This window comes from Chelonia mydas, chromosome 9, assembly GCF_015237465.2.
Source record: "Chelonia mydas isolate rCheMyd1 chromosome 9, rCheMyd1.pri.v2, whole genome shotgun sequence".
NCBI classification, from domain to species: domain Eukaryota; kingdom Metazoa; phylum Chordata; order Testudines; family Cheloniidae; genus Chelonia; species Chelonia mydas.
The window spans coordinates 83,947,636-83,971,391 of NC_057855.1; the positions used below are offsets into that span (position 1 = coordinate 83,947,636).

Sequence of the window (23,756 nt, forward strand, 5' to 3'; positions counted from 1 at the left end):
TGTATTGACTGATCCACTGTTCAGCGAAAAAGATGTATAGCAACCTACCAACAAACCTGGAAGCTATCAGCAGAGTTCAGCAAAGTTCCTACTTGCTCAGAACCAGATTCTGATCTTCTCACTGGCATCAAATAACCATTGTTGTTATTTAATATTTTGGTTGCAGCAGTGCCTGGAGGCAAGTAGCCCATTTGCTTCAGTTGGACTATGTGAGAAATAAGGTGCTACTCAGGGTGAAGGGCTAATAATCCATTTTACAGTTTTGTGCTGCCGCAGCTTCTCACTGCTGTTGGTACCTGAGCTAGCTAAATTACACCTCTGATTGCAATGCAGACATACCCTGAGTCTATACCATATATGAGAGCTGGTGTGTAGGTAGGAAGCTACTGTGATATAGATCAGTATTTTGGAATAGGGCTCTATACACTCCATTAGATCCAGTGGGGAAAAATTGTCATGCTCAACACAATTTGACACTGGCTTATAGTTTACAAATATTCAGCAACTTGCAGGAGAAATATATTGATTTTGAAAACAGAGACCTCAAAGATATTCCCCCCCTTCTATGTGAAATCCTGGTGCCACTGAATTCAATGAGAGTTTTGCTGCTGACTTCAGTGGAGCCAGGGCGTCTCCCCTGTGTGTTTTTCTATAGAATTGGTTGGATTTTGTTTCAGGTCTTGGCTGGAGCCCAGCAGATGGCAGGCACTTGCCTCAAAAGGTGGAGTTGGAGTCCTTTAAAAAGAACTGAGCAGTCAGGACAAGCTAGGACTCCCCTCTTGACTCTCCCAGAAGGAAAGTTGAAATGAGTTCAGGCAATGTGGAGTCCTTCATGGAATTAATTTCTGTTTGCACTGTAATTTAATTGATGATTTTGCTCACAAACGTAATTTTATTCCCACTTGTTTGGCTATTTTGATGCCAGCAAATCCTGGCAACTGTTTCTACAGAAAGCTGGATTGGAAAGACTGTCAATTTACTTCTGGCTTTTGACAATTATACGCATCTGCTTGGCATATGACAAAGCAATATTTTAACTGGATCACTTATACCCTTTCTGAGCAATGTGAATAGCTTGCCACATCTCTTGTCCTCTACTAGATTGTAAACTATTTGTGGAGAAGACTGTGTTTTTATTCTGTGTTCGTACAGCAGCAAGCACAGCCGGGTCCTAGTCCAGATCTGGGGCCCCAAGGTGTTACTGCAACACAGATAATAAATAATAACAATGATCCACAGTTTTATGGATTTTAACCTGAAGATCTCCATTCATGTCAGTGGGCTTATTCTGGATTTACATCAGTGTAACAGAGTAGAATCTGGCACATTGACTTCAGTGCAACTAGTTAAATGAAGAATGGCATATATCATATGGGCAAGGGTTCTTAGGATGAGGATCAAACACATATATGTATAAATATAATACTTAGAACTATGTTAATACAACAATGGAAGAAATGAACTATTTATATTTTTATAAATATAAAATTTAAATGTTAAATACTTAAAAGTTAGGAAATGAGAAAAACTAAGGTTTTCATAGTAGCCTTAAGTTGCTAACATGGCAAATAGTTAAACATTTAGGTATACAGTATATCTATCTAATCTAGCTAGGTTTTTCTACTGTGAAATACCAGGCTATTGGAATGTCTTGTACTGTACATTTAACATTCTAATTAGTAATCAGCAATAAATAGTGAGACCCCCAAGCTATCTGGAAAATATGCTGCCTTGCAGGTTCCAGAAGTTTTTATTGCAATCCATTTCCTGCAAACTCAGGAATATAATTACTAGGTTGTGGAGTTTCTCCTCAAAGTTCTGTTTTGGGCCATGTGAAACCTTAGCTCTCCTAATCCGTTCAGCTTCTTTGCAGTTTGGCAGTGTGGGAAATAAGTCTTGGAGGGGAAAACAGTTCATGATCACTACTTCTCTTCTGGTGAATCCTGCCAGCCTTAGTATTGAGCCATAGCTAAGGGTATGTCTTCACTACCCGCCGGATCGGCGGGCAGCGATTGATCCAGCCGGGATCGATTTATCGTGCCTCGTCTAGAAGCGATAAATCGACCCCCGAGCGCTCTCCCATCGACTCCTGTACTCCAGCGCCGCGAGAGGCACAGGCAGAGTCGACAGGGGAGCGGCAGCTATCGACTCACCGCGGTGGAGACACCACAGTAAGTCAATCTAAATATGTTGACTTCAGCTACGTTATTCACGTAGCTGAAGTTGCATAACTTAGATTGATATTCCCCCCGCAGTGTAGACCAGGGCTTAGGTTCTCTCCATCCTCTGGGGTTTTTTTTCTTATCAGAGATTCATGTCCTGTTATGAACAGAGGTGTTCTAGACTTGTAGCACCTCACACCCTCCAATTTTGCTTCCCCACATTTCCAATTTGGTAGAAGGCTTCCAATTTACAGTCTATTACCACCACTGATTCTCTAATAGACTGGTGTTTATAGTAGGCCTTGCATTGGTTTAGCCTCTTCCACTGCTGGTTCTTCATCTGTATTCTCTGCAGACATTTGGCCTCAGTTGAGGTGTAGTTTCCTTTTTCTTGGTTGATAGAAGTCTTGATCCTTTGTCAGTGGTTCTCAGCCTTTCCCATACCATGATGCTATGTTACAACTGAAAAAACATGGGACAGCCCTCCCATAAAGAAAAGGAAAGTGGTTGCAACTCCCTGAAACCTGTCTTTGACACACACCCCATGCTGAGAACCCACGTTCTATGGGGAAATGACTTCTTGAATTTGCTGGGTTTTTCCCTCCATGTTGTAGCTATAATTTTTTTTTTTTTTTTGGTTTTGCAGGTGATGTAATAATTGTGTTTTGTTTTTTTTTTTTACAATCCCTTGGTGAGGCTGCACAAGAACTGTGTCCTATGGCATGTTTTGTGGCATCCCAGCTGTTACATTCCTTTATTTTCTTTGGACCTGCTCCAGAGCACATTGAAGTCAATGGAAAGATTTCCATTTGGATCAGATTCTTTATGACTAAATCAATTATACATACACACTTGATGGATATATACCAAAAACAGGAGGAATGTTATGTTTTTACAGAAGCATTTGTATTTTGAATGGCTTTTTAAAATAATTATTCACTTTCATAGACATATCCTAAATAAACAACATGTTCTCTCTACATTATGGGCCAGATTGTGATCTCAGCTACACTGGTGCGAATCTAGAGTAACTCAGCTGGAATCAATAAAAGAGTTACTGCAGATTTAAATGGGTATAGTATAAATGAAGTCTGAATCTGGCCCATTTTTAATTTTTATGTGTTTTATTCTTTATGGAAAAATAAACATTTACACTATTTTTAAAAAAAACTAACTGCTTCTGATAATTGATATTCAAATAGCTTAACTCAATATTATTATAATGTACAGTACTTCCCACTATGTTCAGGACCCTTCTTTCTTTAGCCCTTGTATTGTTTCCCTCATAGTAGTCCTTGTCAGTTTCAGACTCTGAAATTTAATATTGCAGAACAGTTGGAAAGATCTTTTCCCTGAATATAAACACATACAGACACACATGCGGAGCCTGGAGTGCCCATGCTTACTTATTCAAACTGCCATCTATAAATATTTAAATGAGCCTTACATTTGTACATTAGGGGTTTTCCCCCCGTTTTTAGTGAAAAATGGATGAATGATTTGTTTCAGAAGCAATGGATGCATTCTAAAAAGTTAAATACAGACCTTTAAAGTTATACACATAAATATTATGTGCATGGCCATTTGCTATTTAAGCAGCCTGGGAGTGTCTGATGTCAGCTACTTCTCCTAAATAAAATACTTGTGACATGTAACACCTGGTCCATAGCCAACTAGTTTTGGTTTGCTTTCTTTCCCTTCTCAGATTCTTTCATTCGCAAGTGTGTAGAACGACCCCTCCTGCCAGGATAGGAAACTTAGAAATACAGTACAAACATGCCATTTTACATGAAACACAGACCAATTTTTCTGGTTAATATTTGTATTCAATACACCTCAATTACAGCTTGATCCAGCTCACACTGAAGTCAGTGGAAAGATTTCTGTTGGCTTCATTGGGAGTTGGATTAGGGCCTTACACAGGTTCATATGCTAAATAAAGTTACTTGGAAAAACACACAAAATTAGGAAAGAATAATTGGCCTGTCTAGTCTAATCACCTGCAGTTTGGACTAGATAAGAGTCCATGCCGCCTATGATGAAAAAAGATTTCTCTTGCATAACTTACACCTGGGAGAAAAACTAAAACGTTAATTAGATGGGACCTCAAGAAGTTCATGCTTGCTCACAGGGCTACTGGGGCAAGGACTAGACGTGCAAAGAGTGGAACAGAAACTAAACAATCACAAAAACTAAGTCTGAAATGGATGAAAACCTGTATATATCTGGTTTCTCTATGTCCTTGCACAGCCTGCAGATGGGTGCACAAGGCTGTTGCTGCCTAATGGGAGTGCATCCCGTTGACTTGCAAAGAGATTCTCTCTTTTTCTGCATTTTCCTGGCTGTTGTAAACTGACCTTTGTTTCCCGGCCCCAGTCTCCTGACTCGATCAGGATTCCTCCTGTGCTGGCTTGTCATCTTGTCTGATTTGCTTTATCTTTCTTTCTGCTGCTAGGATCCTAGAGGCCTTATGTCCTACTATATTTAGGACATCAGTGCACAGTGCAAGAACTTTGCAGGAACTGGCCCTAAAACAGAACAGCCACTTAGAATTGGTGCCACCTACAATTGCATGGACCCAGTCATGACTGATTTGCAGTACAAGGCAACATACCTCCAAGGCAAGAAAACATGTAACTGGCTATTACAGCTCTTTGGTAATATAGGCTCACTCCACCCTGTATAAGAAGTAGCTTGCTAAAGTAACTATGTGATCATCAACATTTTAACAAATGAATACAGTTTTATTATTTTAAAATAGTCTTCAGTGAAAAATGCATTACATCACCCTCGTATTGGACTAGATACTGTTGCCCTCTCTGGCAACATTTTGTCTTGAGAAAGCCTTTGTAATGAGGATTCTTGAAGATGCAGTGAGAAGCTTACTTGTGTGACCTTTTCTCTTCTCCTTCCTTATGCTCCAGATGTTAGGAAAGTTTGAAGGCTTCAGAAATATTTTCCAAGAATGCGTTTAGTAGGGAAATGTTTGACTCTAGCCTGGGCTTGTCTCGATACATATCTTGGTCATCTGGGGATGAAGCTGTTATTTCATTCAGCACTTCAGAACCTGGAGACTGCCCTTTGCATCATTCACTTGAGCACATCCATCAGAGAAAGGAAGTTTTGTTTTGTTTTTTAAACCGGGGGGAAAAACCCTTTTCTTTGTGAATGGAATGAATATAGTGCTCCTGAAGGTACTAGATTGAGAGCCATGAAGTGCTCGTTTTCGTCCTAGTACTGGGACAGCATTGTCAGTGGTGTTGCAAGCCTCTCCTGCAACGATCCAGCAATGTGCTTCAACCCTGAGATGGACGGAGAACCTTCAGGGGCAAAAGGGTTGTTGAGTCTCACTAAACTAATTTAGTTAATTCTCAGACAGTGGGTGCACCCCAAAAACACAAACAAAAACAAAACACTACATTAAACTAGGAAAGTTCACATCAAGAGCCTGGGATAAAAAAAAACTTACAAGAATGTTGTAGTTATCCCCAAAATAAACAATCCAAACACATTATGGTTTGGAAATGCATAGTTAGGACACCCATATAGTCTTATCTCTGCCCTGCATTGACACGAGCCACCCAGTTGTCCGTTCTTTGTTCTTAGGGACACATTCTGCAAATCTTTACTTATACACTCAAGATTGTGATGTGCATGTTGTAAGATTAGGGACTTTAAGAAGGGTTTAAGAATGGACCTCTATCACTCGAGATAAAGAAGTATCAGGAGCAGGAATCTATAGCAGGCTTTTTATCCTCTGTGTGGACTAGTCACTAGAAGAGCAAATGGCATATTTAACTGTTGTGTAACTTATTCTTTGAAAACTGCATTTCTCCATTGCTACAAACATAATAGATGAAATTTTACAGTGATATATAGCTATTTGGAAATGTAACAAGAAAATTCCAAGTTACGTAATCAGAGGGAGATCTGCTCTTTGATTGGAGCTGGTATTCAGTCAGCTCTGTCTCTAAATCCAGTTCACGTACTACGCCATTTGCTGACCCAGGTTTTCAAGTACATTCAAACTGTTACATTTCTTACTCTCCTCCTTACACTATTATGTCTGTTCTGTACTAAGGTTTTTTTTCCCCCTTGCTATTAAAAATGTGCTTAGCTCATAGACTGAGACTAGTTACAAATAGAGATGGGCATAAGCCACAAAGGTCAGATCTGAGTCTAAACCAGAGATCCCCAAACTGTGGGGTGTGCCCCCCTATGGGGTGCAAAGGAATGTCTGGGGGGCATGGTGGGCCCTGTCCCAGCCCCCATGAGGGGGCTGGGAGGGAGCGCCCCTGATCCCACTCTGTCCCCAGTCCTGTTCTGCCCCTGGCCACAGCTGTGCTTCTGCCCCAAGCCCCTGCTCTTGGCTCCTGGCCCCCACTCTTGGCTGCTGGCTCCGGCCCCCAGCCCAGCCACAACTCCACTTCCAGGCCAGGGGGGCACGGCCACATTCTGCTACTGGCAAGGGGGTGTGCAAGAGGAAAAATCTGGGGATGTCTGGTCGAAACTGTCCCAGTCTGTGGGATTTGGATGTGGGAGGTTGGATCAGCTACAGCTCTAGTTCCAAAGAGTGATCCTAAACTAGTAGGGTGTTTATTATCCCAAGGCAGCCTCAACTCCAGTGAAACTCGGTAGGCCTAGAGAGCACTCAACACATTGCATGATCAGGCCCAGCTTATAAATCTTTCTTTCCTCTAACAGTTTTAAAGACATTTTCTCATGTTGAGATGATCAGTGTTTCTGAAAATGAGCCAGTTGCTTAAAAGGTACAAGTTAGTTAGTCTGTCTAGTTAATGTCAAACAAATCCTCATGACTAATGTAGATCATCAAAATGAAATGAAATGAACCAGCTCTTAATTACAGCATTTTGACTGCGAAGGATCTCAGATGCCGAGAAGGGTCTGGTTACTCAATTTTTCCTCTTTTTCTTTTACAGGGTGGGAAGAAATCCTATAACGGACCATGTGGGGGTCGAGATTGCAGCGCGGGCTGCAAATGTTTTCCAGAAAAAGGTGCTCGGGTATGTTGGCTCTTTTGCTAGCTGAAGAAAAACAGTCCTTGCATCTCTTATCTCCTCTTTTAAAAAAAACAAAGTTAATATGCTTAAGCCTCCATCTAATGACTTCATGAGACAAGAGAAATGATGCAGACCAGCTGCATCCAAACTGGCCCTGGCCAGGTCTTTGAAAACTATTATGAAAGTTGATGTTCACTAGCTCTGCAACAAGGCTTTAATGGAACCAGTCATTTCATTATGTCATCTAAGGGCTGATTTAAAAAGTCAAGTAGCTTTTACATACATAAGCTAGAAAGACAATTACAAAATATTAAATAATCAAATCAATGTTGGCTCCCATAACAAACTTTTGCAGTCTATACTCAAATGCTTCTACAGGGTTGTAAATGACAGATTTGGTTCTGGTCTTTGCCTGGACAATTTTATTGTGGGGTGGGAGTAATGCTGAATGTATTTTTGCATTTTTCTTTCACATGCAAATATATATATGTGTGTGTGTGTATATATATATATTGGTTTAGATTTAGCCCCTCTCTGAGTTTTGGGTAGGGTTGCCAGTTGTCCGGTTTTCAACAGGAATGCCCAGTCAAAAAGGGACCCTGGCAGTGCTGACCGAGCCGTTAAAAGTCTGGTCAACGGCACAGCGGGGCTAAGGCAGGCTCCCTAACTGCCTTGGCTCCACATGGCTCCTGGAAGCAGTGGCATGTCCCGCCTCTGACTCCTACACGTAGGGGCAGCCAGAGGGCTCCGCGTGCTGCCCCCACCCCAAGCGCTGGCTCTGCAGCTCCCACTGGCTGGCAACCACAGCCAATGGGAGCTACATGGGCGGCACCTGCAGACAGGGCAGCGTGCAGCTCCACGTGGTCATGCCTCCGCATAGGAGCCAGAGGGGGGACATGCAGCTGCTTCCGGGAGCTACTTGAAGTAAGCGCCACCCAGAGCCTGCACCCCTCCCATGCCCCAACCCCCTGCCCCAGCCCTGGTCCCCCTCCCGCCCTCTGAACCCCTCAGTCCCAGCCCAGAGCCTCTTCCTACACCCCAAACCCCTCATCCCCACCCCCACCCCAGAGCCCACATCTCGAGTCGGAGCCTCACGCCCCCTGTGCCGCAACTCCTTGCTCCAGCCCTGATCCCCCTACCATCCTCTGGACCCCCTTGGTCCCAGCCCAGAGCCACCTCCTACACCCCAAACCCCTCATCCCCAACCCCACCCCAGAATCTGCACCTCCAGCAGAGCCCTCGCCCCCCCCCCCCCCGCCGCTCCCCATACCCTGCCCTTGCCCGGAGCCCCCTCTCACACTCCAAACACCCCAGCCTGGAGCCCACTCCTGTACCCCAAACCCTTATCCCTGGCCCCACTCCAGACCCCTCACCCCCTCCCGCATCCCAACCCACTGCATTAGCCCGGAGCCTCCTCCTGCTTCCTGAACTCCTCATTTCTGGCCCCACCCTGGAGCCCCACCCTGGCATCCCCAGCCAGAGCTCTCACCTCCTCCCACACCCCAACCCCCTGCCCCATCCTGGTGAAAATGAGCAAGTGAGTGAGGGTGGGGAGAGTGAGTGACAGAGGGAGGGGGGATGGAATGAGTGGAACCGGGGACTCGGAGAAGGGGTGGGGCAGGGGTGGGGCCTCAGAGAAGGGGCAGGACAGGGGGCGGGGCAAGGATGTTTGGTTTTCTGCCAGTAGAAAGTTGGCAACCCTAGTTTTGTGGGTTGTTCAAACCCCAAATCTCAAAGCAACACTAATAAGGAACTGCCAAATTTCTCCTGGTTTTGTGTTGGCTGTTTGAATGGGAGAGGGCTATCAGCTTGGTCTGATTGTGGTTGGTTGTTGTGTGACTTGGGATGAGGGGAAGCTGCTTGGCTTCACCTTTTATTAAATTACTATTTTAATTTTTTCCCAAGCACTCCTTTTTTTTGGCATATGTGCTCTTTTGCATTGTATTCAGGAGAAGGCAAAATAAATGATAACATGACATATTTTAGTGAAGGAAATGGGATTAGGAGAGAGTTCTGCTGGTGCATTGAGGGAATTAATCTGGAAGATCTCATTATCTCTGGAAGTATCACTGAGTATCTACATTACTTCCTGGATATCAGTAATCAAGCAAATTATTTTTGCTGAAAGAACATGTTCCTTTCCCCTGCCTGCACCGCCATATGACAGATCTTTACTACATCATGCAGAAAAAGCCCAGTCATGTTACTGATTTTTCCCAACCGATTTGTTTCATGGATATAATTTCATAACAAAATTTGCAGAAAGAACAGTAAAGTTCAGTTCTCCAAATTCCTAGCTGGATTTTTTGCGAACAAAAATATATTTACATGACAGGTATACAGTATAGTCTGCACTGAGTGTAATCACTTCCTGATGTGCATCTCCCAATGAGAATAACAGAAGCTGCAATCTACAAAAGCTCTGTGGCCTGTATCTCCTTCCTTTTATATTTTTGAAGCAAGCCCTTGAATGGTAGAGTAATGTGTATTTTACAGCTAACATCTGCCTCCTTGGAACTGCAATAATAAATTAAATCACTAGCAGCTGTAAAAAGAGTTTTTAATACTAGCAAGTTAGAGATGAGTTATTTCACTATGGAAAAAAATCACCTTTCAGAAAAAAAATCTCAGCATTATTATTTATTGCAAGTGTCAACTGTGCATGGTAGGGAAATTCAGGACATCACTCACCTGTTAACTTAATGAGGCTGAATCTGTTTCTTAGGCTCAATTCAGGAACACATCCTCATTCAAGATTAAATTTAAGCACATTCTTAAGATTGATTTATGCATGTGCTTAAGTATATCCTGAGTTCTTGAATGTTTCACTATTACTCCATGTGCTATGGATGTTTATTATTCAGAACTTCCCTTGGAGGGTGGGAAGTATTTTTTAAAGGGTAGAGCAGGAGGCTGGTTTTATTTCCACTTTGCCACTGACTCACTGTGTAGCCTTGAACAAGTCATTCATGACATGATCTCTGCATTGATTGCAGTGTGTGTGCTGCATTGGTCAGCACCTTTGCAAAACACAGCACTCACCTTTGTGTTTCTCACTACACTGCACCCCAGTAAACTGAGAATAAAAAGAGTTCAGTGAGCATTCCAAGCATTTAATTATTTGAGGTCACCAAAGTGGATGAAAGTCCTTGAGAACCCTGAAGAATTTTTAGTTATTAAAGCAAATCTTTTGCATTATCTATTGTGAACAATAAATAGAACACAAAGGCTAAGAAATAAGCCATTCTCCTGGCACTTGTTGCTTATGATGCTGTAGTACATAAAGCAAGTGTAAGCCTTGTTGGACTGTGCTTGTTTCAGTGTAAAGCGTACCTTCTGGAACAGTTGACTTGTCTTGCAGTTTGTCCATATAGCATGTTTTTAAAGCAAGTGCTCAATATTGCATGAAATGAGAGGATGGGAATAAAGAGAGTCTAGCCTTCTACATAAACCAAAGCAGATGATACAAGAGAAAGAACAAACTAGTGTTCTTCAAATGTCTAATAGGAATTATAGTTCTTTCTTTAATTTAGTGGCCTGATCCTGCAAAGCGCTGAGTGCCTCCTCCAAGGTACTTAGAGAGCTCAACTCCTACAGAGATCAGTGGGAGTTAAGCACACTCAGCATCTTGCATGATCAGATCTTGACAGTGAGGCACAAGCCTGACTTGCTCCTTGGATTGAATATCCCATAAATTGCTCTGATCCTTGGGCAATGTGGAGCATCCTCCTGTTGTCTCTTTACATTCCCAGTGTTCAGCTTGATGTTTGAACTGGCTGCCACACTGTTGGCCTTGTAGTTCGAGCTCTTGGTATCTCTCTTGTTAAGATGTCACAGAGATTTTAGACTGTTTTCATTGCTGACCTGAGAACTCACTTGGCTTTTTAACATTTCCAACATGCCCAAGTCCCGCTGACTTTCAGTAATGTAGGCTCCTAAGTCACTTAGGCATTTTTGAAAATGTTAACTCTCTGCTCTTATTTTTTGCTAGAGATTATTATACTTGTTCTCTCAGTTTTAAGAGCATCAGATGTCCATATCTTTAAGGGAGCAGCTATGGAGATGAGTTTTGTAGAGAGCACCTGTCTGACTAATTCAGATTTTTTAGAAGGCAGTGTAGTGCAATATTTGTCTAGTGCCCACCTGGAGTATTCCAGTAACAAGGTGACAAGTCATGTTACGTATTAGTGCAAAACCACATCTGTATCTCCAGCTGTCCCTATGCTTTGCATTCACTCTGGGAAGTGCTGGTGACTGGTTGGTTGATTGGGGACAGTTTTCCCTTTTTCACGTTATTCAGTGAGGTTTAATTCAGACCCTGTTAACTTTTAAACCTAGAGGATGAGAGATCAGTTGTGGAAGAGCCCTTGATCTCAGTCATTGATTCAAATCCAGCTCTGGTAAATACTGAGCTGGTTAAATTGAAGTCAGTGGCAAAACTCCTATTGAGTTTGGGGATTAAGGTTTCCACCCTGGAAATTTTTATATTTGACGAAGGTTGATTGAGTGGAGCTCAATTCATTCTGCACAAGCCCAATGCCTGGTGGAGAAGTGTCATCTTCATGAAAACCAATGTCACAACTGGCAGCCTTGCTAGCCTTTCAGATAGAGAAGCCAAGGATAGAATGAACAGAGAGAAGGAGACTAGACTACAATTGTGTCTTTTGCTTTTCACACCCACAACAACTGCCCAGTCTTTAGAGAGAGTCCCTTTTTTAAAGTTTAGTTGTGGTGCATTGTGAGACAATGTGGGAGAAGCTTGCCAAGTCATTGTCCCTTGCTGTACCTGGTACTGATGGAATACATCGTGTGGCAATTATGCATAGATGTTGAAACAACCAAGGCAGCTCTATAAATTAACCTCATTCTGTCAGTTATAAACCTAGAGAGACAAGGTGGGTGAGGGTAATATCTTTTATTGGACCAACTTCTGTTGGTGAGAGAGACAAGCTTATGAGCCACACAAAGCTCTTCTTCAGGCCTGGGAAGGGAACTCCCAATGTCTCAGCGAAATGCAAAGTGGAACGGATTGTTTAGCATAAGTAGTTAGCACAGATTGTAAGGGACAATTCTGCTATAAATCTAAGAATTTCTGTGAGTTTGTTCTTGTTCCTCTAGGCAATATTGGTTTTAAAATCAAAACACATCCGCTCAGCTCATTTTGCTTAGTTACTCTTGGTTAATAAATGATAAATTAAGATTTGTGCAAGAGGTTTAACATTAAACATAAATAACAGCATAAAAGTAACCCACTGTTCAGTATTCATTACATTTCCTCTTTCTGCTCAATCCATAGAGAATGTGACAGCTGCCAATTAGGGAACCTAGCTCTTTAGGTAAAGCTGTGTAGATTCAAGTGTCGAGGTCTGGAGTTCAAACCCTGATGTCAGCTAAGATGGCAACTATCAAATAAATACAGAAAGACTCAGTTTTTAAAAGGAGGCTTATGACAGTGGTCAGGGTAAGGTCCATGTACAAATGTGCGCCTGTATTTCCATGCCATCTGGTATTAGTGCAATTTGTAGTAATTACACACACAGTCACAGTACTTGTGTGTGATCTGACTTGCACAATTAGGTAACCAGCTCCCCTTGCATTTTTATAGCAATCCTCCTTTAAAAATATGTTCAGGAATGTCAACTAATGAAGCAAAACTCTCTAGCTCATATGAAATTGAATGGAAATGTAACGGAAAAAGGGGAATGAATGAAAATCCTGATGCCTAGAAAAAATAAGGATAACTAACCAAACCCTACAAAAAGGAAAATATAATTTATGAAGAAAAGGGTACCAAGAAAATCTGACTTTGGCTAGATCAGTTTTAAAATTAACAGATTTAAAGAGATTAAAATAAATTTTCATATTTAGGGAAATGAAAAGACAGTAGTTCTAATACATGTTCTCCATTATGTTGGTGAGTGATCTGCAGCTAAAACATTATCAGTACGTAACACTGTCAGCAGAAGTTACGGTGTTAAAATAACATTTTTCATCCTCCCCCACACCAACCCCTTTCTTCAGCGTTTGATCCAGAGCTTAGGGCAAGGTTAACTTTTGAGCTTTTGAAAAGTTCGTTCCATATTGACAGTGTTATTGCCAAGACATGCATCTCATGTGAGCTGGTGGAAATGCATTGAGCAGTAGAAGGCCTGCAACATTTCATCTCTACAGTTTGTTTTGCATCTGTGTATGGTGGTGCTGGCTTTCATTTTTTTATACTTTGTCATCTAGTTTTAAACACTTGCAAAGATAAACTACCAGCCATAGTATTTGCGGAGCGTGTGCCATCTCCTGATGCCTGCTCACTTACCTTGGAAGTTTATATCAATAATACAGCTTTCTCTAAACATCACTTCATGTATTTTGTTGCCTTCCCACTGATATTGGTCCTGTGTGCTTCATCTCTGTCTCTGCTAGAAAGTGTCAGGTTTTTGGAAAGGAAAGAACTTGAAATGACACCGAAAGCTCCCAAAATTAATACAGCGATGGTGTATCTAATGTAGCTTTTAAGTCCAAGGTTAACTGAAAGAGCTAAACTTTAGTTCATGGTGTTACTAATTATCTTTAATTATTCCTGTGATTTGTAGTCATGTCAATAAATGTATCTGTTGCAAATCATGTGCTCTGTAAAGCCCTTCTGCCTGGTTAAATGCAAGCCCATTAAGATAAGATGAAGTTATTTATCTAACTGCCCTGTCAATTATAAAACCATTAATGCTGTAAAGACTCTCACTCTTCTGACTCAAATACATTTGCCAGCATCTACCACACAGAGATATCTGAGATTCCACAGCTTCACCCTAAACTTAGAATAACTATGGAAAATGCATGGTACATTAGCTATGGGCAATGAATGAATACAACCACTGCAGGCCAAAATAGTTAGAAGAGGTAGACACATCTCCAAGGAATTTGGACTGAACACAGTAACTGGAGGCCATGTTTTTGAAAGATGTAACCTAGCTGCTGTTTACCAAGGGTTAAGGTCATGTTGGCAACAAAGATCCTGTGCTCACCTTAATATTGTGATTAGCATCCCCAACTCACTAAAGGCACAGAGGAGCATCCCTTGGGATAGTTGGTTGAAATTTGATTGACAAATGTGTTATTTTTCCCCCCAATTAATTTTTAAATTTAAACATTTTAAAGTCTGATTTTTTGTTTGTTTGTTTTTAAATGTGCTGAGACAACAGAGCTTTTTCTGAATTTTGCCTTGGACGGCTAGATAATGTTACCTCAGTACTTGCAATCTTTTAAATAGCATTATCTCAACATTTGCAGTTCCCAAGGGATTTCCTATGTTTCGCATAGGGCGTCCCCAGAGAATTGTAAATACTGAGATAACATTATCTTAAAAGATTTTAGCGCAACCACCCTAAAAAGGAAGTAGCCATGTTCTCTCACATACATTGGTGTATAAACCTAGAACAAATGTTGACTTTTTTTAGTGGTGACTACTCATTATTAGATCGAGTTTGATAATGAGAGGCACTGCACAGCAGCAGATTACACTGATTTCATAATACAGATCCTTGGAATAAGTCCTCTAGTTAATATGAGTTCAGGAAGGAGCAAGGATACATTGAAAATGAAATGCCTTTTGCTTCTAGATAGAATTGTTCTTCTTGGGCAAGTTGGAAATAACCTGCCTCCTAACATCTTTTCCTCCCACTTGCCCACCCCTTCTTAGCAAGTTCCTTCTCCTTACAAGTTGGGTTTCCCCATCACCAAAAACCCAACAATCTGACTCCTCTCTAAGTGTTGCCCAATGTACCTTCTTCATTTCACCTCTAAGCTTCTACAACCACGGTCTTAAGTTCCTCTCTCCAGTTCCATCCTAGGCCCTCCTCAGTCTGGCTTCCCCCCCCTTGACTCCACTGAAGCTGCTCTTACCAAAGTCTCTAATCACCTCTTGGCCAAACCTCAGGGCCCCTATTTCATCTTCTTTCTCTGTGAGATCTCAGTGGCTTTTGACATTCAATGTGCCCGCCTCTCCCTTTCCCTCCTTCATTTTTCTCAACTCTGTTCTCTCCTGACTTTTCTCCCACTTCCCTAATCATGTGTTCATTGTCTCATTATTGTGAGAAGTTCTCCTCTTCTCTCCCAGTTTTGGTAGGAGTCACAAAAGTTTCTGTTCTATTCTCTCTGTACACCTTTTCTCTACGAGATCTTACACACTTACATGACTTCAGCTATGATCTTGCTGCTGATTCACACATTTGATCCCTGACCGGTCTCCCTCCCTCTACCCTCGAATCTCAGCATCTCTCTTGGACTTTTCCTTATGGGTGTCTCACTGTCAATCTGCATTGAACGTGGCAGAACTGAACTCCCATGCTTTCACCATGTCCTCTTGTCTTCTCTATTCTCGGAATTTTTGGCAGCAACACTTTTCCCAGGCCAGTTGTTATTTTTGACTCAGCTCTCTCTCTAGCCCCACACATCCAGGGTTGTATTGAAGTATTGTCATTTCTCCAAGAACCAGCCTTTTCTCTGTCTAGCTAAAACTTTCGCCTAGGCCCCTTTCACCTCTGTCTTGACTACTTCAACCTGCTCCTCTTTGGCCTTTCTGACCCCTTCTCATCCCCCTCTGGTCCATTCTAAGATCATTTTCTTGGCCTGTTATTCTGATCATATCACCTCTTTGAGTCCCTTCACTAGCTCCTCTGGTCCTCTGTGTATCAAATACAAGCATCTAGTGCTTACTGTTTAGCTCCTCACTACATATCTGCTCCTACATCATACTGCATTTCCCACCTCCAATCTATTCCACCAGTGATGTCCATTTTGCCCATGCACAAGAGGCAGCTTTCTTCCTTGCTTGTTCTTGCGCATATAACACCTTCCCGGAACTAATCACAAAGCAACCATCTTCTCCACCTTCAGATTCCCCCTCAAGATCTACAAGAGAGGTCACAAACTTGAAAATTGTGCATGTATCTAGCCCATGTAACCACCAATCACCTTGTCCTCCCTTCTTCACCTTCTCCACCCTGCTTGTTACACCAGCTGATTCTCTTGTCTGAAGTTAAACTGTAAGCAGGGACTCTCTTACTCTCTTATTCTGTATAGTGCCTAGCATGATGGGGCCTCAATCTGACATGTGCTTTTGAGTGCTACTGGAGAGAAAAGAATCAGCAGCACCCCAGTCCATTCCCCTCCAAACACCGTCTATAACAATCCTTTCAAGCTGTCTTGATGTGTTGAGTAGTTTTGATAGTAATGCAGCACTTTCAGCATTAATAAATATTGTGTTAATAAATATTGGCCTGTGATTGTAAGTGATGCTTGATGCTTGATCAGTTTCCGCTCTGGGAAGACATTACAATTATAATGCCATCATTTTATTTGGGAAGAGGATTATCTTCAAAGTTTAAAAATAATCTTGACCATCTGTTCACTGTTATTGAACATGGTTTTGGCAATATTTCGAGTGAAAATGAGGTAATAGTAAATCAAACTAACTACGTGCCTATGTTGTTTTATTAACAGCTGCCAAGACTTAGTTTTTATTATTTCCAAAAATGTTGACTTCTGCCAAATGTGGCATTAAGCAAGTAGTGTACATTTCCTGTTCTCCCCTCCTTGACCGAACCTCAATTAGATACATTGAGTCCTGGCCGTTCACCAGAACTGGAGTACATGCTAACTAAACAACACTCAGATTGCAGTAGGTATCCACATAATATACGATGGGTATCAAAACTGAACCAGTACATACATACAGATGACATCTGCTGTCTAAACCTTGAATACATTTGTCAAGACTTCTCAAGGGGACAGGCATTCATCTTACCTTGCCTAGACATCTTGGAAGTTGTAATAGTCACTAAACTATTTTGAAGAGGTCCATGAAGAGGTCTTTTGTTGCTGTTTCTGGGTGTGTTTGCGACTTGACTAAAATAAAATGTGGGCCATGTTGTGTGTGAAATGAGGCCTCATCTACACTACAAAACATACTGAATTAAGAAACTGTTTAAAAATAAAATGGTATTGGCTGGCAGGGTTGTGGCACCGGCATGGTGGGGCAACAGCTGCTCAGCTCTGTTAATCGAACCGTTTTTAAAATCTGCCTGCTAATGTGGCCCTTCACGCAGTGGTGTGGGGGCCTGAGTGAAGATGTTTTGTAATGTTTACCTTTGAAATACCCCAGAGCAATGGTTCTCAGAGTGTGCTCCACAGAGCACTTCCACATGGTCTACAGATCCACAGTGATAAAGTATCCGTCAGTCTTCAAGCACTGATGCTTCCTGCTAGATATAGCATAGGCCAGGACTCTTACAGTTTCCAGAGGCTTTTCTGGCTAGCTAAGCATTTTTAAAGCACCTCTCTGCACCCTGCAGGGATGCTTTATGCCTTTTTTGTTGTTGATTGATTGGTGAGAGAAGAGATTACAGTCTCACTCCATCCACTGGGTCACGAATGCATCCTTCCTCTCCGGCTTGGTCTGAAACCAGGCCCTGGTTGTCTCGAATTCCCCCCCCCCCGCCCCGCCCCAATTGGGGCATCTCAGATTAGTGGACACTTATGAAAACTGAGGCTTAAAAAACATGCCCAAGGCCACACAGCAAGTCTGCGGCAGTCAGAAACAGACTCCAAATCCTCTTACTCTCAGTCTTGTCCTGCAACTACAACACCATCCTTCTCATCCACAGATGGTATTTTTAATGTTTTAAATGACAATACTCTGTATTTTACTGGTGCTGACACTTAAGCCACATGCATGGGCAGGCTAACATAGAAGGTTTTGTTGTTACCTATTATTTCCTGAGTACCCAACCTACTGTAGGTACTGTGGGTGAAATCCTGGCCTCATTGAAGTCACTAACTCCCATTGTCAGTGGGGATCAGGATTTAATGTTCTGACTCCAGGTAGACTGGGGATCAGAACCAGACCAGCTGCTCTAAGCTCGGGTCTACTCCCTGCTTCTTTGGAGCCTTGCCAGCAAAAGAGTGGCCCTACACATCCTGTGTTCCGGCTCTGTAGCTACAGCAATCTACACATCCCTGATCCTTGTAGAAATAAAATTCCCCTCAACTATTTGTTTTGGATACTTTGTCTGGGTGGGCAATAAAAGAATTTAACAGTGTGGTTTCATATTCCCTCCGCTCTTTAAATGCAGGAAAGAAAATCCAAAGATATTGGATGAAGCAGTAGATGCATTATGACACTTCTGGGTGTCTCTTTCTGACTTTTAATACTATTTACTGCTGCTGAAGAAGGACTAGAGCAGGGTTGATATGGCCTTTCAACTTCTAGTTCATCTTTCTCTAATGCAGCGGAAGGGGAAGAATCTAACAAGGTCCTAACATTGGGAGAAAAGAGTGAATCAGAGTTCTTGTCGTTCGTCCAACAGCCAGGGAAATTTCCAACAGCCCTTATCCAACGGCCAGGGAAATTTCAAAAAAATTACATTCTGTAAAAATAAAACTTCTCCCAGAGAAGCTCTCCTTCTTTTCAGATGGATAAAAGAAAATCTGTTTGTTAACAGAGTCCAACACAGGTAAGGATAAATAAATGTTTAAGTGATTCAGTCATCAAGGTCAGCCAAAATAGAGCCCAATGCATTGCAATGTAAGGCCAGAATAGACCATTCTGATCATCGAGTCCGACCTTCTGCTTAAGACAGGCCATATAATTTCCCAGTGATTCTTGTGTTAAGCCCATAAGTGATCAAAGAGAAGTTTGGAGCCTTCTGTGCATTGAGAAACAGCAAGAATGCTCGGCTCTTTTCCAGGAAGACGAACAAGGGAGCAATGTACTGTCCTGAACCTGGCCAAAGACACTGGTTACACCTTTCCTTCCTTCACACACTAACTCTTCACTTCCTATAATTGCCATCAAGGCAAGATAAGAGCTCACCATCTCTCAAGAATATTTTTTTTCTATATCAAAACGCTTTCTTCCAGCTCTAAGATGCTGTTTTCTTATTTTTCCCACTTTTGACTACTTGCAGTCTTGGACTTCCTGTTTCAATATGTTCCCCTGTGGATGCATCTCTGTAAAGTTTCTAAAAATGAATAGAGGCCCATGACCAGGTTGCCTCTGCAGCACCTTCTTGTGGCCCATCAAGACATGACTCATCCAGCCACAGGTCTCTACTGGTAGGTCATTGTTTCTTGTGAGATCCAAATCACTGGTGCTTTGACTTTCCACCAAGGCATCTACCCATTCTGTGGTGCTATGGTCCAACAGAAATCAGGATCAGAAAACCACAACTCAAACCAGGGTAATCTGATGAACATTCGGAGGGAACTTGCCCTTTTCTTCAAGGCTTGCCTTCAGAAAGTCTGTGCTTCAGATGGTCTGTTCGTCCCTTCTAGTAGGGGCTCATAAGGCTGTCAAACTAATGCAGCATTGGGCTGCAATCAAGCTTCTCTCAGGAGAAGCAGAGCTCTGCTGTCTTTCCTGGATGGCCCCGAACTGAGCTAGGTTTCCTCCTTTTAATTACTGTCTCTGTGCCTAATATTTGCTATAGGTGTAACTGGACCCACGGGCTCTCATTAAACTTCTCGTTGCCAGCATGCGGCCTATCTGCCCCATCACAAGGATACATTATTATCCCTACTTGCACCATCTGGGGTAATTTTTAAAGATTGTCCTGAGACAGATGTACAAATGCTGGTTGTTATGGTAAGCCTTGCCCACCTTTGTCCTCAAATAGAATCTCAGATGCAAGAGCCAGTGAGCAAGGCCTAGCAGCAAGGAAACGGGCCAAGAGTCAAGTAAGGAGCCAACCTATGTCCCAGGAAAACAGCAGAAATTGTGTCAACAAAGGCAAACTTAATTAAAGTAACAGATAGGAAGGATGTTCTCCAGTTGACAAGACTGCACCCAGATGGAGCTTAACAGTGAAGATGGCTAATTGGGCAAATCTCTTGTTTGAAGTGGTAAAAAAGAAGCTTTGGTTCCAGTTAGCTAGACGCAAATCTGAATGCTTGGGTCCCCCCGGCTAGTTGTCAGTCTGGCTCGTTCTGAAAAAGAATGAGCAGTAGCCTGGAGGCAAAGCAGAAATAATCCCCAAATAGAGAGCTACAGATTCCAGGGAAACAGGATGGCACCCGGATGCATCAGTGCTTTTCATAATGATTCTGAAGCTGAGACTCTATTTAGATATGGCTTCCCAATTTTATTTTAATCTAAAACAAAAAGGGAAATAACATGGGAGCAATTGTAGGTTAAGACTCCTTTTCAGAGGTAATATCACATATGATTTAAAAAGTAAGGAAATACCCGTGCATTCTCCTTTGATTTTTGAAAAAGGTAACTTCAGGAAGATAAATCAGTAAGGAGAGTTTAAGTCTTGAGACCCCAATATGGTTGATAGATATAAAAGGTGTATTTTAGGTATTTGTTTTCATTGTTGATGATCTGGTGGAAGATCCTCTGAGTGTACAACCTGATCTCCTTTATATGAATATTCTTCTGCTTATTTTTATCAGATGAGCTGACCAAGGTTCATTCAGTCTGATCTTGTAGTTGTCCATGCTTATAGTCGTAGATGACTTTAGTGTCCATACAGATGACACTTCTTTTAGATTTTCTAGGATCTTCTGGCCACCATGACAACCATTGGCCTGCGCCCGCTGGTTTCTGACTAAGTGTGTATTTGAGAGGACCTTTTGGACCTTGTTCTAAAATTAGCATTATCCATAGGTCTGACTTTCACCACCGCCGGTTTCTAGCCAGAACTCACTATAACTCCTGGCAGAAGAGTCAGTGGTCCTGCGTCATTGACCCACCATGGATTGTGATGCTATCAAGTTGGTAGCATGCTAGTGCACTATACATTTATTCCCCAGCTTGCCACTCACTAACTTGTCATATAGACAAGTCCTTAGTAGGATATTATGACCCTCCATTGTTCATGGCCATCGATATGACTCTTAAGCATGTTATCCCCATAAATCAACCTCACAGTTACCGTGATTTACTGGTGACATGAGACAGATAAAAAATAGTAGGCAAAGGCTAGACACCAGTGGCAGTCATTCCATTCAGCATCTGATCAGTTGTGATACAGAGAGTATTTAAAATTCTATGCCATAGATCATAGAATATCAGGGTTGGAAGGGACCTCAGGAGGTCATCTAGTCCAACCCCCTGCTCAAAGCAGGACCGATCCCCAATTAAATCATCCCAGCAGGGCTTTGTCAAGCCTGACCTTAAAAACTTCTAAGGAAGGAGATTCCACCACCTCCCTAGGTAACGCATTCCAGTGTTTCACCACCCTCCTAGTGAAAAAGTTTTTCTTAATATCCAACCTAAATCTCTCCCACTGCAACTTGAGACCATTACTCCTTGTTCTGTCATCTGCTACCACTGAGAACAGTCTAGAGCCATCCTCTTTGGAACCCCCTTTCAGGTAGTTGAAAGCAGCTATCAAATCCCCCCCTCATTCTTCTCTTCCACAGACTAAACTTTCCCAGTTCCCTCAGCCTCTCCTCATAACTCATGTGTTCCAGTCCCCTAATCGTTTTTGTTGCCCTCTTCTGGACTCTTTCCAATTTTTCCACATCCTTCTTGTAGTGTGGGGCCCAAAACTGGACACAGTACTCCAGATGACGCCTCACCAGTGTCGAATAGAGGAGAACAATCACATCCCTCGATCTGCTGGCAATGCCCCTACTTATACATCCCAAAATGCCATTGGCCTTCTTGGCAACAAGGGCACACTGTTGACTCATATCCAGCTTCTCGTCCACTGTAACCCGATGTTGTGAAGGTGAAGATGATCAGCAGCTGCAGCTGACCTCTTCTGCTTGGTCGTCAGAACTGCCATCACTTGGAAACGTATTTCTAGCTGCAAAAGGCTTTCTGACATTTCTGTACATAAGGATTTGGACTGTACCCATGAGGATAGATCCATGTGTGGAGGGGACAAATGCCATCCTATCTCTGGTTAAGTTTTAGCTTGTTTGGATCACGTAGCCCTGAGGGCTGTTTCTTGCAGAGTTCTATAGGGTGTGTGGCAAGGCACCTCCTTCATTTCGCCAGACCAAGCACTTCCCACTCTGGTAATAGTGGGCCTGGGGTAAATCAGCCCCACCCCACGGTAGGCAGCGTTTGTCCTCCTCCCTTCTGTGCTCCTTTGGCCGTATTTCCTGGGTAGGCCTCAGGGATGATCTTCCACCAAACAAAAGGGGAATAGTCCCATAAACACAAAATCAAAGGGTGATACCTTCCCCTGCCTCCTTGCTGGGGCTGGGTGTCACCCTGTAGTCTGCCCCAGGGTGTCAGTCCTTCCCCTAGCAGGCACTCAGGCTTGTCTGCTTCCCCTATGGGAAGGAGCACAGCCTCCCTTCCTGGAGAAGCTTACTTCCCTGCCGCCACTAGCCTGATAGCAGCTTGTCTCTTTCTCCCTCTCTCCTAGTTTTAAAAGGTCTTAGGCAGCCCTTAACTGGATCCAGGTGTTCTTAGTTGACCTGAGGTAACCCCTTCTCAGCTTATATGGAAGGGGGCCTTTAACATTCTAGGGCTAACATATCTGCCTTCCCACACGCTCTTGCAGCCCTCTGGTCTGACTCTGTCACAGGCTGTAATTTGTCACCCCTTCAGCTTGACTTGTGAGGGAGACAAGGAGGCAGATGGGACTGTGGAATTACAAATTAACGGAGCTTCAGTAATTCAGGATCTGTGCTTCCTCAGTGCCAGGTTGACACAGAACCTGTGAGAGAGAGATGGCCGAGCTTCAGTCCAGAGAAGAGGACATCATGCAACTTGGTTGGGGGAAGCATCTAAAGTTTGGCAGGGATGGTTCCTAACTGCGCTGTGGAGGGTATATCCTTACCCTTCATCAAGGAGGTAGGCAACCTGGTGGTGCTTTTAGATCCCCAATTGCACCAGGAGCCACAGGAGACTTGAGTCAGCCAAAAGTGCCACTAGCAGTTTCCCTAAATGTGAAATTAAGATGCAAGAATTTAAAAAGCAGAATCAGCTGGGTATCTTTTTAGTTTAGCAATTGAAGAACCAGTCAAGGATATCTATAATAACAGCTTCTTTCCACCCCCAAAGAAAGGAGTAAGAGGAAAAACAGTGTTTGCTTCTTTGCTTATCTCAGAGGGGTAGCCATGTTAGTCTGTATCCACAAAATCAATGAGGAGTCCAGTGGCACCTTAAAGACTAACAAATTTAGTTGGGCATAAGTTTTTGTGGGTAAAAAACCCACTTCTTCAGATGCAGACTCTTGCTTATCTCCTTCTCCTAAGCCATTGCATTAGGCATTTCAGTTAGCATGAGGTCCACATAGATTTGAAATATTAAGCATTTAAGCATTACTGTCTTTTATTAATTGCAATTGTTTCCAAACAGTTGTGAAAATGTGATTACCACAAAATGAAGGTAACATTGTTTTTAGGACAGTGTATTTTATATTGCTTATTTTTGAATAACATTACAGATACACATACCAATCTGAATGGGTTGCTTTCTCCTGGAACTTGTTCAGTGTACCCCATTCTGTTTTTCATGTGCAAAGAAAGCTGCATAGATTCTTCAAGTTAGTGTTCAGCATGCACTAGAACTTCCACTCATCAGTCATTTCTCATCAAGTTTTCTGGAAGACACATAAGA

The 23,756-nt window shown here is 42.5% G+C and overlaps 1 protein-coding gene across 5 annotated transcripts in view; it reads left to right on the forward strand.

Annotated features, from left to right (window-relative positions):
• The window catches only part of COL4A6 (collagen type IV alpha 6 chain), a 185,939-nt gene that overhangs the window by 62,937 nt on the left and 99,246 nt on the right, over positions 1-23,756 (forward strand). For all 5 annotated transcript variants that reach the window (XM_043522997.1, XM_037908887.2, XM_043522996.1 and 2 more), the window contains one exon: positions 7,103-7,186. In XM_043522997.1, the coding sequence (XP_043378932.1) occupies positions 7,103-7,186 (84 nt within the window). The remainder of the gene's footprint in view (positions 1-7,102; positions 7,187-23,756) is intronic.